General features: G+C 47.6%; 1 protein-coding gene across 5 annotated transcripts in view; it reads left to right on the top strand.

Moving 5' to 3' along the window:
- Positions 1–8,711: 8,711 nt before the first annotated feature.
- ADSL (adenylosuccinate lyase) overlaps positions 8,712–12,332 on the top strand; it is a 42,748-nt gene continuing 39,127 nt past the window's right edge. For 3 of the 5 annotated variants that reach the window (XM_025400088.1, XM_025400090.1, XM_025400091.1), the window contains exons 1-2: positions 8,718–8,922; positions 11,867–12,070. In XM_025400088.1, the coding sequence (XP_025255873.1) occupies positions 8,770–8,922; positions 11,867–12,070 (357 nt within the window). In that variant the 5' untranslated portion in view covers positions 8,718–8,769. Of the gene's footprint in view, positions 8,923–11,866; positions 12,071–12,332 lie in introns of all 5 variants that reach the window. The other 2 variants (XM_025400092.1, XM_025400089.1) reach the window with 2 other exon arrangements.

Below are 12,332 nucleotides of genomic sequence, written 5' to 3'. Positions count from 1 at the left end.
TAAAAAAAAAAAAAAAAGTTATGCCCAAATGCCTCTGCTGAAAAATACCTGGATTCTGAGACAAGGTCTTAAAGAAGGCCTGTTGTACAAAGTGGTAGGCCATGTGCCATCCCGTCTGTCATCACAAAAGAAGTAAACCTTGAAAAACGGGTAAGAAGAGACGCACCAGCTGTTCAAAAACATGGAGGGCCTGCCTGTCACAGGTAGGTGCTCTTACTGAAATCATTGCAGAGACTATACAGACCTTTGTGACCAAAGGCTTTGTTTTAAATTTGAATTATTTTAAAAATGTATAAATGGCTAAGGAGTAATATATTGTAGAATTAAAGGTGATTGTTAAGACTTTAGCATCTGACCCAGTTTTCCTCACCACAGATGTGTCCTTCCATCATCTTGGGAGACTTTAGTGTCCACATGGAAAATCCACCTATGACCTGGGCTTCTCAGCCCTTCCTGAAGCCCACCCCAGCCACACATACCCATGCTCACCCAAAATTGCTCTCCTCCAGAGTCACTAATTTCAGCATCCTGGACCATGACCTCCTCTCCTCCCAACTGGCTCCCACTCCTCTGGCTCTGTTGACTTCATCAACCATACCCACCTAATCCGGTTTAGATTCTGTAGCCTGTAATTTCAGTAACACGCTTGCTAATACCCATGCTTTACCTGCCGCTCTGTTTTCTTGACACCTATCTGACCACATTCCCACTTTGTCCCCCAGCACCCAAAAGCAGCCCAGCATAAAAAAAAAGTCACTACAGGGCATATGAAGACTCCCGTAAATCCACTGTAACCTACCCCCCAGTGAGACCTTGACACTGTCCAGCAGGCTTCCTGCGTTCCTCTGATCAGCTCACTCTACCACTTCTTTCCCAATTACGTTGTTTGTTTTAGAGGCAAGGTCTGTGTTGCCCAGGCTAGAGTGTAGTGGTGTGATCACAGTTCACTGTAACCTCGACCTTCTGGGTTCACGTGATCCTCCTGCCTCAACCCCTGGAGTCACTAGGATTACAGGTGTGTGCCACCACACCTGGCTAGTTTTTTGTAGAGATGAGGTCTCACCGTGTTGCCCAGGCTGGCTTTATCCTCCTGCCTCAGCCTCCCAAAGTGCTGGGATTACAAAAGTGAGCCACCATGTGCAGCTACCCTTCCCAATTTAAGACCTTTTCTGATTTCAAATCTGAACCCCCTTTCTCCCTCAACTGAGGACTTTGCCTACTAGTACACAGATAAAATTAGTTACCAGAAAAAAGCCCTCAAATTCCTGCTTCCCAACTATGAGAGAGGTCTGTCTCCCTTCTTATTCTGGTTCCTTCTCCATTGCTCAGGATCCTTCCTTTCTTGCCTTCTGGTAACTTTTACCTCCTTTACCCATTCTGTCTCCATGTGTTCACTGGGGCCCTCACTCCCTCCACATGCTCAAGTCCATCCCATAATAAAGCTCATATTCCAGCTGCTGCCTTGCCAACTGCTGCCACAGTTTTACTCTCCAGAAATGTTCTCGCTTCCCCTTACAGTCTTCCAATCTGATTTCTGCACCTATCATTTCACTAAAAGAGCTTTCTTGAAAGTCACTAACAAGTCCCTAAGTCCAGTGGACATGACCATTTGCCTTTTAAGACCACAAATCCTAGATTTCCTTCTGTGTTCTGATGTGTTCCTCTGTCTCCTGTATCTCTCACGCTTTCATCCTCTTACCTAGCCAGGAAATGTTGGGTTGCATCAGTGCTCAAACCCAGGCCCTCCTTTGTTTGTTGTATACTAGGGTCTTACTCTGTTGTCCAGGCTGGACTGCAGTGGCACAATCATAGCTCATAGCAGCCCCCAAGTCCTGGACTCAAGTGATCCTCCTGTCCCAGCCTCCCAAGTAGCTGGGACTACAGGCGTGCACCACCATGACCAGCTAATTAAATTTTTATTTTATTTTTTGTAGAGACAGGGTCTTGCAGTTTTGCCCAGGCTGGTCTCAAACTCCTGGCCTCCAGCGATCCTCCCACTTTGGCCTCCCCCAAGTGCTGGATTACAGTCATGAGCCATCATGCCAGCCCATTCCTTTTTCTTAGTTACACCAAGCTCATGCCCCCTCAAGGCTGTAAACACTTGTTTCCTGTGCTTGGAATGCCCTTTTCCCTGGGTATTTGCCTGGTCTCTGACCAAATGTGAGACCTTGCCCGATTATCCTATCCAAAAATGGTTGTCACAACTCTCAGACCCACCCTGTTTCTATGTTCGTCTTGCTACATTTTCTTCATAAAACTTAACCACTCTGTAAAATTGTCTTATTTCTTCATTTTCCATCTCCCGTATTGGAATATAAGCACCAGAAAGGGTAGGTTCACCTGCTCCAGGGCCTGAAGCCTCTGTGACTTTAACCATCTATATGTGAATGACTCCTAAATTCATATCCAGCCCTTACCATTGAGCTCCAGACCTGTGTATATAATTGTCTACTCAACATTTCCAAGTACTTTTTTTTTTTCTTTTTGAGACGGGAGTCTCGCTCAATTGCCCAGGCTAGAGCGCAGTGGCGCGATCTCAGCTCACGGCAACCTCCGCATCCCGGGTTCAAGTGATTCTGCCTCAACCTCCCAGTGGCTGGGATTACAGGCGCCCACCACCACGCCCGGCTTATTTTTCTGAATTATTAGTAGAGACGGAGTTTCACCATTTTTGCCAGGCTGGTCTCGAACGCCCGACCTCAAATGATTCGCCTGCCTCAGCCTCCCAAAGTGCTGGGAGCACTTATCTTAATGATACTGCAAACTCAATAAATCCAAAACAGAATTTGACCTGCCTGCATGCCCCACCCCCAACCCTGTGGTAACTGACATCACCATCCACCCAACAATAAAACCTAAAAACCTAGGAGGATTCTTGGACTCTGCTGCTTCCTTTCCTTCCTTAACTAATTCTTCAGCAAGCTGGGTTGATTGTACCTCTTCATCTCTTTTCCTCCTTTCTTTGGCCACTTCCGTTGTCCAAGCTAGATCACCTACACCATTAGGTCTTAACTAGTTCGCTGTATTAGCCTGGCTGGTTTCTCAATTGATGTTCACTCCAGTACCCCCACCTCCAATACATTCTATATGTAATTGCAGGGATGATCCATTTCAAAGCATAAACCTGATGAAGCGTGGCACAGTGGCTCACACCTAAAATCCTAGCACTTTGAGAGGCTGAGGCAGGAGGACTGCTTGAACCCAGGAGTTCAAGACCAGTCTGGCAACACGGCGAGACCCTCTCTCTAAAAAACTGAAAAAGTAGCCAGGTGTAGTGGTGCGCACCTATAGGCTCAGCTACTCGGGAGGCTGAGGTGGGAGGATCCCTTGAACCCAGATCAAGGCTGCAGTGAGCCATGGTTGTGCCACTGCACTCCAGCCTAGGGGACAGAGCAAGACCCTGTCTCAGAGAAAAAAAAAGAAAACTGATGAATTTTGAAAATTTTTATGGAGATGGGGGTCTCACTTTCTTGCCAAGGCTGGTCTTAAACTCCTGGCCTCAAGGGATCCTCCCACCTCAGCCTCCCAAAGTGCTGGGATTACAGGCGTGAGCCACTGCACCTGGGCGAGAAACTAGGTTTTTAAAAGCTTGAAATAAAAGCAGAAAACACTCAGAAGATGTGTTCATTGAATTAGGGCTCAAGAAACAAAATTTCTATTTAGAGATGTTGCTTTAGGTAACAGTGAAAACCAGCTGAAGTGTCTATGTAGCGGCCTTTAAAGATCAAGAGTCAAAACTTTGAAGAGCCTGTGGACTCAGAAGGTAAGTCTTGCAGATGTGCAAGGGGTGTCCGAGGGGAGGAAAGGTGAATCAAAAAAAAATTTTTTTTTTTTTTGAGACGGAGTCTCACTCTGTCACCCAGGCTGGAGTGCAGTGGCCGGATCTCAGCTCACTGCAAGCTCCTCCTCTCGGGTTCACGCCATTCTCCTGCCTCAGCCTCCCGAGTAGCTGGGACTACAGGCAACCGCCACTTCGCCCGGCTAGTTTTTTGTATTTTTTAGTAGAGACGGGGTTTCACCGTGTTAGCCAGGATGGTCTCGATCTCCTGACCTCGTGATCCGCCCGTCTCGGCCTCCCAAAGTGCTGGGATTACAGGCTTGAGCCACCGCGCCCGGCCTTTTTTTTTTTTTTTTTAGTAGAGGTGGGGTTTCACCATGTTGGCCAGGCTGGTTTTGAACTCCTGACCTCAAGTCATCCACCCACCTCAGCCTCCCAAATGGATCAAATCTTGAGGAAACTTCCCCTACTTCTTTTCCAGGAGTGAGAGGAGAAGCCTCTTCAAAAGGCAACTAAGAGGCCGGGCGCATTGACTCACGCCTGTAATCCCATCACTTTGGGTGGCTGAGGTGGACTGATCACTTGAGCTCAGGTGTTCAAGACCAGCCCGGGCAACATAGCAAGACCCTATGTCTGCCAAAAATAGCTGGGCATGGTGGTGCGTGTCTATGGTCTCAGGTACCTGGGAGGCTGAGACAAGAGGATTGCTTGAGCCCAGGAGGTTGAGGATGCAGTGAGCCATGATCATGCCACTGCACTCCAGCCTGAGCGACACAGCAAGACCCTGTCTCAAAACAAAAAACAAAACAAAAACAAAACAACAAAACAAAACAAAAAAAGACTAAGCAGTCAGAAAGGGGGAAAAATAAGTACAGTTTAGTTTTCAAAGCAGACAGGAGGGAAATTGTCAAAAATGCTAAATACTTAGCCAGGAAGGATGAATGAGTAGAGGAAAAAGAAAAAAACAAAAAAAACAAACGTATTTGGTTCAAAAGTCAAAATGACATAAAGATGTACATTGGGAAATTCTGCTACTAGTACTGTCCTTGTCTATTCCATTCCCTGCATCATCCCCCACACCTTTAATGAGGCAAACAAGTACATATTACGGAAAAGGACATTTTGATTGGTCTGTTAGAGAAGGTTATTGGTAATTAAGAATAGTTTGATTTGGAAGAAGGGGAGAGAGCAGAAGTTGCACCTCGGTGCTAAAGAACAAAGTGGGGTGGGGAACGATTTGTTGAGCACAGGAGTCCCAGACAGTGAGCTAGGGAGCCAGCATCTATTTTCGCTATTGCATCTAACACCTGGGATCATCAGTCATATTTTATAGGTGAGAAGACTCATGTGCTGAAAGATAAGTAACTTCCCCAAGTAACACAGCTAATAAGTGGTAGTGCCAGGAATGGTTGGTGAAGAGGCAGACAGAAAATGAGGACTCCATGTTAAGGAGTTACCAGGGCAAGTGAAGATGTTCCTATAGTGGAAGAGACCTAGGCATTTACAAACAAACAACCCTCAGAGGAGCTGAGTGCAGTGGCTCATGTCTGTAATCCCATCCATTCGGGAGGTTGAGGTGGGAGGATCACTTGAGGCCAGAAGTTTGAGACCAACTGGGCAACATAACAAGACCCCGTCTCTATGTTAATAAGTAAACAAAAGTAGATGAAGGTGATGGCATGTGCCTGTAGTCCTAGCTACTGGGGAAGCTGAAGTGGGAGGACTGCTTGTGCACAGGAGTTCAAGGCAGCAGTGAGCTATGATCATGCCACTGTCTTCTACCCATTTCTAAAAGAATAGCCTGAGACAAGGTCTTGAAAAATAAAAGAGGAGAAGGGAGACAGAACTGGGGTGATGAAAGATACAAGACAAAATTATCGAGCAAGATCTTTTCCTGAATGAGGAAGAAGATTTGGGTAGAAACTTGTTTGGAGGAGGAAAAGTAACAGCAAAGTGAAGCAAAGGAAGAAGAGAGGGCTAGAAGACTGAGATCATTGAGTTTACAATGGGCATGGGTGTGCATGCTCTGGTTTCTCTTCAGATTGTATTAATCTTTCCACCTTTTACAAGGGGCATTGGTGGAAAATGAGGAAAGTAAATTTATCACAGTATATCCAAGCAATGAGTGCGTGGGAAGCACTCTCCAAACAAAGAGTGGGGAGTTTCATGGAGCAAATTCTTCATCTTTCCAGAACTATGATTGCCCTCACCCCCAAAAACAGTCTTCTGAGGGGAGATGGAAGAAGACTTCGGTGATGAGTCCAGTTGACTGACGGGCTTCTCTAATGGCCTGAATATTCTGAAATTGGCGCTGTAGTCAATTGTGACAGCTAACTCTGGAGCTCAGGTGGAGACATGAACAAGCCAGGGAATGAGGACACCGAGGAGGTGTGGAGGAAGACGAAGTATAGTGTCAGAATCTAACGGGTAGCATGGCTATTGTGGGCGGTATTTCTCTTACTGGGCTAGGCTCCTTTGGGGCAGCCTTTATTCATCCAGCAAACATTTACTGAGCACCTATGCTATGCCAGGTTTGGAGCTTAGTGCCAGAAACAGAGACATGATCTCTTGCCCCGAGTTTGCCATCAATGACCAAGGCAAGCAACACTGAATTCTGGTAGGAGTTTTGAAACAAGCCAGGAGGTCTCAGCATCTAGCCGGGCATGGTGGCTCACGCCTGTAATCCCAGCACTTTAGGAGGCTGAGGCGGGTGGATCACCTGAGATCGGGAGTTCAAGACCAGCCTGACCAACATGGAGAAACCCCGTCTCTACAAGAATAAAAACAAAATAAACAAAATTAGCCAGGCATGGTGGCACATGCCTGTAATCCCAGCTACTCGGGAGGCTAAGGCGGGAGAATCACTTGAACTCGGAAGGTGGGGTTGCAGTGAACGGAGATTGCACCATTGCACTCCAGCCTGGACAACAAGAGTGAAACTCCATCTCAAAAAAAAAAAAAAGAGAAGCCGGGAGGTCACTCAGCATTTAGGAAAGCCCAGAGGTGGGGAGGGAGAACACCATCATGGGTGCTCCATAGGTTTTTCAGTGAATCTGTGAATGAAAGCAGGAATGGGAAGATGACTGGAAAAGAAGTTATTGTCAAAGAAAAGATCTTGAAGCCTTGAGATCTAAGCATGTACTTTTTTTTTTTGAGCTGGAGTCATACTCTGTTGTTTAGCCTGGCTAATTTTTGTATTTTGAGTAGAGATGGGGTTTCACCATGTTGGCCAGACTGGTCTCGAACTCCTGACCTCAGGTGATCCACCTGCCTCAGCCTCCCAAAGTGCTGGGATTACAGGTGTGAGCCACCGCGCCTGGCCCTTAATCATGTACTTTTAATATTCTAGAAATATTATGGCTATTGGAAAAGGGAAGTTAACTCTCAGCAAATAAACTGGGAGTTCAAATTGGAATTCTTCCACAGGTCTCATTTCAGTAAGGCACTCAGAAACAGGAAATTTCAAAGCAGCACAGTACTAGGCTCAAGCAATCTTCCCGCCTCAGCCTCTCAAAGTGCTGGGATTACAGGCGTGAGCCACCACACCTGGCTTGAGTGTTTTTAGATTCCTCACGTAAAAGGCAGAGAGCTAGGAGTTAAGTGCAGATGGAGAGGGTGTAGGCACCCGGCTCTTTTTGTTTGTTTTGTTTTTGAGACAGGGTCTCTGTTGCCTAAGCTGTAGTGGCACAATCATGGCTTACTGCACCCTCAACATCCTGGGCTCAAGTGATTCTCCCACCTCAGCCTCCCAACTAGCTGGGACTACCGGTGCACACCACCAGGCCCACTTAATTTTTGTATTTTTTTGTAGAGACCGTGTTTCATCATGTTGCTCAAGCTGGTCTCCAACTCCTGGACTCAAATGATCTGCCCTGCTCAGCCTCCAAAGTGCTGGGATTACAGGCGTGAGTCACCGTGCCCAGCTGAGACACCTGGCTCTTAACAGCTCCAGATGAACCCCTTCCTGTATGATCACCCCACTGGCACTACAGACCGAGCAACACAGCAAGACCCTGTCAAAAACATAACAAAACAAAAGGGCCATTTGAGTGTCTCTATTTCCATCTATTTAATTTTTTTAATTTTTTTGGAGACAGAGTCTCGCTCTGTCGCCCAGGCTGGAGTGCAGTGGCACGATCTTGGCTCACTGCAACCTCCGCCTCCCGGGTTCAAGAAATTCTCCTGTCCCAGCCTCCCAAGTAGCTGGGACTACAGGCACACGCTGCCACGCCCGACTAATTTTTTGTATTTTAGTAGAGACGGGGTTTCACTGTGTTGCCCAGGCTGGTCTCAAACTCCTGAGTTCAGGCAATCTGCCTGCCTCGGCCTCCCAAAGTGCTAGGATTACAGGCGTAGGCCACCGCATCCAGCTTACTGGGGGCGCAGTAAATGCCGATTTCCCTTGGGTATCTTCATTTCTCCTTAGAGCCCAGCTCTGTGCGAGGCGGGCAGGAGTGGGTGGGGCAACAGCAATAAGAGTAACAGCAAGCGCACACACGGCCTTCCAAGTGTGCCAGACACCGCTCTAACACTGAATCCGCACAACCCGAAAGGCAGGCTTTTTTTTTTTTTGCTTTTTTTTTTAAGAGATGGGAGGGTCTCCCAGTGATGCCCAGGCTGGTCTCGATTTGCTGGCCTCAAGCGATCCTCCCGTTTGGGGCCCCCACAGTGCTGGATTACAAGCGTGAGCCACCGCGCCCGGCCAGGGCAAGTCTTAATGTAGCTCTTTTCAGACAGGAAAACTAAAGTGTAGCGCGGCTAAGTAACGTAGGAAGCACCAATCATGTTTCTGGCCAAAGAAGCGAACCACGTCAACTTTCAGGCAGAAGCAGCCGAGATAATCCGCAGCCGGCAGCGCCCAGGTCGCCCGGAACCCAGAAAGCTGGACCGCGTGAAGGAAGTCCCGCCCCGCCCCGTCCTGCCCCGGCCTCCGGGTTTCCGCTTCCGCTCTTCCCGGGTCCAGTCTATCCTGGCGGGGTCGCGGGGTCGGGATGGCCGCTGGAGACGATCGTGGTTCGCCCGACAGCTACCGCTCACCTCTTGCCTCCCGCTATGCCAGCCCGGAGATGTGCTTCGTGTTTAGCGACAGGTGTAAATTCCGGACATGGCGGCAGCTGTGGCTGTGGCTGGCGGAGGCTGAGCAGGTAACGGACCCTGGGCTGAGGGGCTGGGCCGGGAGGGACGGGCCCGCCCCAGCACGTGCTGGGCTCTGTGCCGGGCTCGCCCCAGCACGTGCTGGGCTCTGTGCCGGGCTGGGCTTAGCCACCCCGGAGCTGCGGCCGGGCTATTTTCAGCTGGGTGTTCCCTGTCCTGAGGAGCTGCGGCCCCAGGAAAGCAAGGGCAGGTGGCCCAGGAGCCGCCACCTGTTGCCTCACATGTTCTTAGTCCGAGAGGGTTCGAGACGCGGAGGCGGCTGGGAGAAATTCAGCCTGCAGTTTCAGAGAATTCACCTTGGTCATCCTCGCAGGAGTACGCTGCTAACGACAGACACCGAGCGCTTGTTTCGTACCGTTGTGCTCATTATTTCACGCATCTTTTCTCGTGTAATCCATGAAGATCTTGCAGGCTTGATTGTGTTTTTCCTACATTGCAGGGGAGAACACCAAGCCTAGACAGCTTGTTGTTTGCCCTAGCCCATGCAGCTATTAGGCGCGGAACTGGGATTTGAACCTGGGTGCAGTCCAGAGCCTGAGCTGAGCACGTAGCCCCTTGGTCTTCCACAGTTATGCAGTTAGTGACAAGTGACAAGACTGGAATGCGTGTTTTCTAGGCCACCATTTCCACCTCACTGGCCTGCGCTTTGCGTCTGAGGAGAAGACTCTGGGTAGGGGTTTATTAAACGGGTTTTATAGTTTCTTTTCTAAGGGCTGTTTGAGAACTCCTTAGCCCAGCGGTTTCAGAAATAGCTCCAGAAGAGTTGAAGCAAACTGAAGGTGATCCAGAGCGATAATGTTTCTCCTCAAGTTTCAGAGGAAAGTGCCACAACGAGCAAATTGGCAGTGCTCTCTCAAACGGCACACTAAACACGGAAACAATCTGAGTTTGTGTCTAGGACCCGTACAATGGAACTCTCGAAACAGGAAACTTTCATTCTAGATTCCCTGCCCTCCCCTTATCACTGCCCTCCAAAATATTGGGCTATACACTACAATAATAGCAGACATTCATATAGTGCCTTCTGAGACCCAGATACTATCTTAACCCTTTACACATGGTCGCTCATTAATCCTCCAAACAACCGTGAAGAGTAGGTATTAAATACTGTACCTGTTTTACAGATGAAAGAATGGAGCATCAAGTTAATAAACTCTTGGCGTAGATAGCGATAGTAGTAGACCTTCATCATGTGTTGTGATTTGTGATGTACTAGCGTGTACTCTTTCTACTTCATCTGATACTCCATTCTGTAGATGAGGGTAGTGGTACTCAAGACTTTGCCAAGGTCGCCAAAGCTAGTAAATGGCTTCAAGCTGGAGTTGGAATGTAGAGTCTGAGTATGTCTTCTTTCCTCTGTTTGCCTGAAACGCATATAATTTTGGCTTTGGATTATCTATTAGGTCACATTTACCATAAATTGCATAATAACTTAGTAGCTAAGAAAAAACTTGGAGAATAAGAGATTAGGAGGAATGCAGAAAATTCGTAGTGAGGAAAGTATGAATTTTGAAAAGATACATTGCTTCAGGGGAGGAAGCAGTATGGCCATGCTGCCCTCTGCTGCTGTGCTTTGGAAGGAGTCAAGAGGTGTCCTGTCTTCTGTGACTGTAAAGTTCCAGGCAGTGCTGCCACATGTGGCTGCCGAGTACTTGAAATGCAGCTAGTGTGACTGAGAAACTGACTTTTTGCTTTTGTTTAGTTTCTGAGACTGTGTTTGGCTCTGTTGCCCAGGCTGGAGTGCAGTGGCACAATCTCGGCTCATTGCAACCTCTGCGTCCTGGGCTCAAGCTGTCCTCCCACCTCAGCCTCCCAAGCTGGAACTAGAGGTGCACGCCACCATGGCTGGCAAATTTTTGTGTTGTTTTTTTTTTTTTTTTTGTAGAGACGGGTCTCACTATGTTTTCCAGTGTGGTCTAGAACTTCTGGACTCAAGCGATCCACCCGCCTTGACCTCCCAAAGATGTGAGCCACCATACCTGGCCTGACTTTTTACTTATAAATATTTTCCAATACTTTTTCATTAATCAAATTAAATTAAATAGCCATATCTGGCTAGTAGCTCCTCTCTTGGATAAAAAAGGTCTAAGATGTAAGATCCTTCCCCGAGTCACTGTTTGCAAGTTTCAAGTGAGGTTTAAATCAGTTTCACCACTGTTTATATTCAACCCTTGGATCCAAGTTTTGAGCTGCCTGTGGGCTGCCAGCTGTTTTTTGCAGCCTAATTTTTCCAGTGATGGATGAATGTAAGACATTGACGTGTTTATTTTCTCATCAGTATCTCCTGAAATTGCTTTCAGTTGCACTCATTTGCTGTACATAATTTCCTGGCAAAACTACTTACAGAATTCTTAAATTTGGTTTCTCAAAGTAAATCCATCTAAGTAACATGGCCACCACCGTGCCAAGCACTAAGGATTAAGCAATGAATAAAACAAAGCTCCTCAAGAAGTATTCATTCTAGAGGGAAATGACAGGTTAATAAATATGTAAAAAATGTCATGTGGTTTTTAAGTGCTGTAAATAAAACCAGGCCAGGGATAGAGAGTGACACAGAGGGTGTTTTACACTGAAGTCAGGGAAGACCTCTCTGAGGAGATGACATTTGATTCCAGAGACCAGAATGTGTGAGGGAGTGAACCAAGCAGAGGTCTTGGGCAGAAGGAACAGTCAAGAGCAGGATTATGTTGTTTTATTTCTTGGAGCTTTCTTAGAGTATACTTTACCATGGTTCATTGAGAAGGTCTCTCCCACCACCCCTCGACCCCACTACCCCCGGCCAGTGGACTTTCAACGTGGTTGCCTTAAATTTTAATTTAAGGGTTGGGAGATAGGGTATTGCTGCTAACATGAATCAGTTTTTTTCCTTGGTGTCACTTCATTCAAATAACTGTGACACTGAGTCTATTTTATTTTATTTTGCCTATTCTGCAGACATTGGGTTTGCCTATCACAGATGAACAAATCCAGGAGATGAAATCAAACCTGGACAACATCGACTTCAAGATGGCAGCTGAGGAAGAGAAACGATTACGACACGATGTGATGGCTCACGTGCACACGTTTGGCCACTGCTGTCCAAAAGCTGCAGGCATTATTCACCTTGGTGCCACTTCTTGCTATGTTGGAGACAATACTGTAGGTGCCCGTGTTGTTTATACTTAAAACTCAGTCTCTGGCCGGGCGCGGTGGCTCACGCCTGTAATCCCAGCACTTTGGGAGGCCGAGGCGGGCGGATCACAAGGTCAGGAGATCGAGACCATGGTGAAACCCCGTCTCTACTAAAAATACAAAAAATTAGCCGGGCGCGGTGGCGGGCGCCTGTAGTCCCAGCTACTCGGGAGGCTGAGGCAGGAGAATGGCGTGAACCCGGGAGGCGGAGCTTGCAGTGAGCCGAGAT

Source organism: Theropithecus gelada, chromosome 10 (genome assembly GCF_003255815.1).
Source record: "Theropithecus gelada isolate Dixy chromosome 10, Tgel_1.0, whole genome shotgun sequence".
Classification (NCBI taxonomy): domain Eukaryota; kingdom Metazoa; phylum Chordata; class Mammalia; order Primates; family Cercopithecidae; genus Theropithecus; species Theropithecus gelada.
The sequence above is the reverse complement of the archived record's forward strand: the minus strand, read 5'-3'. Positions and strand labels throughout refer to the sequence as shown.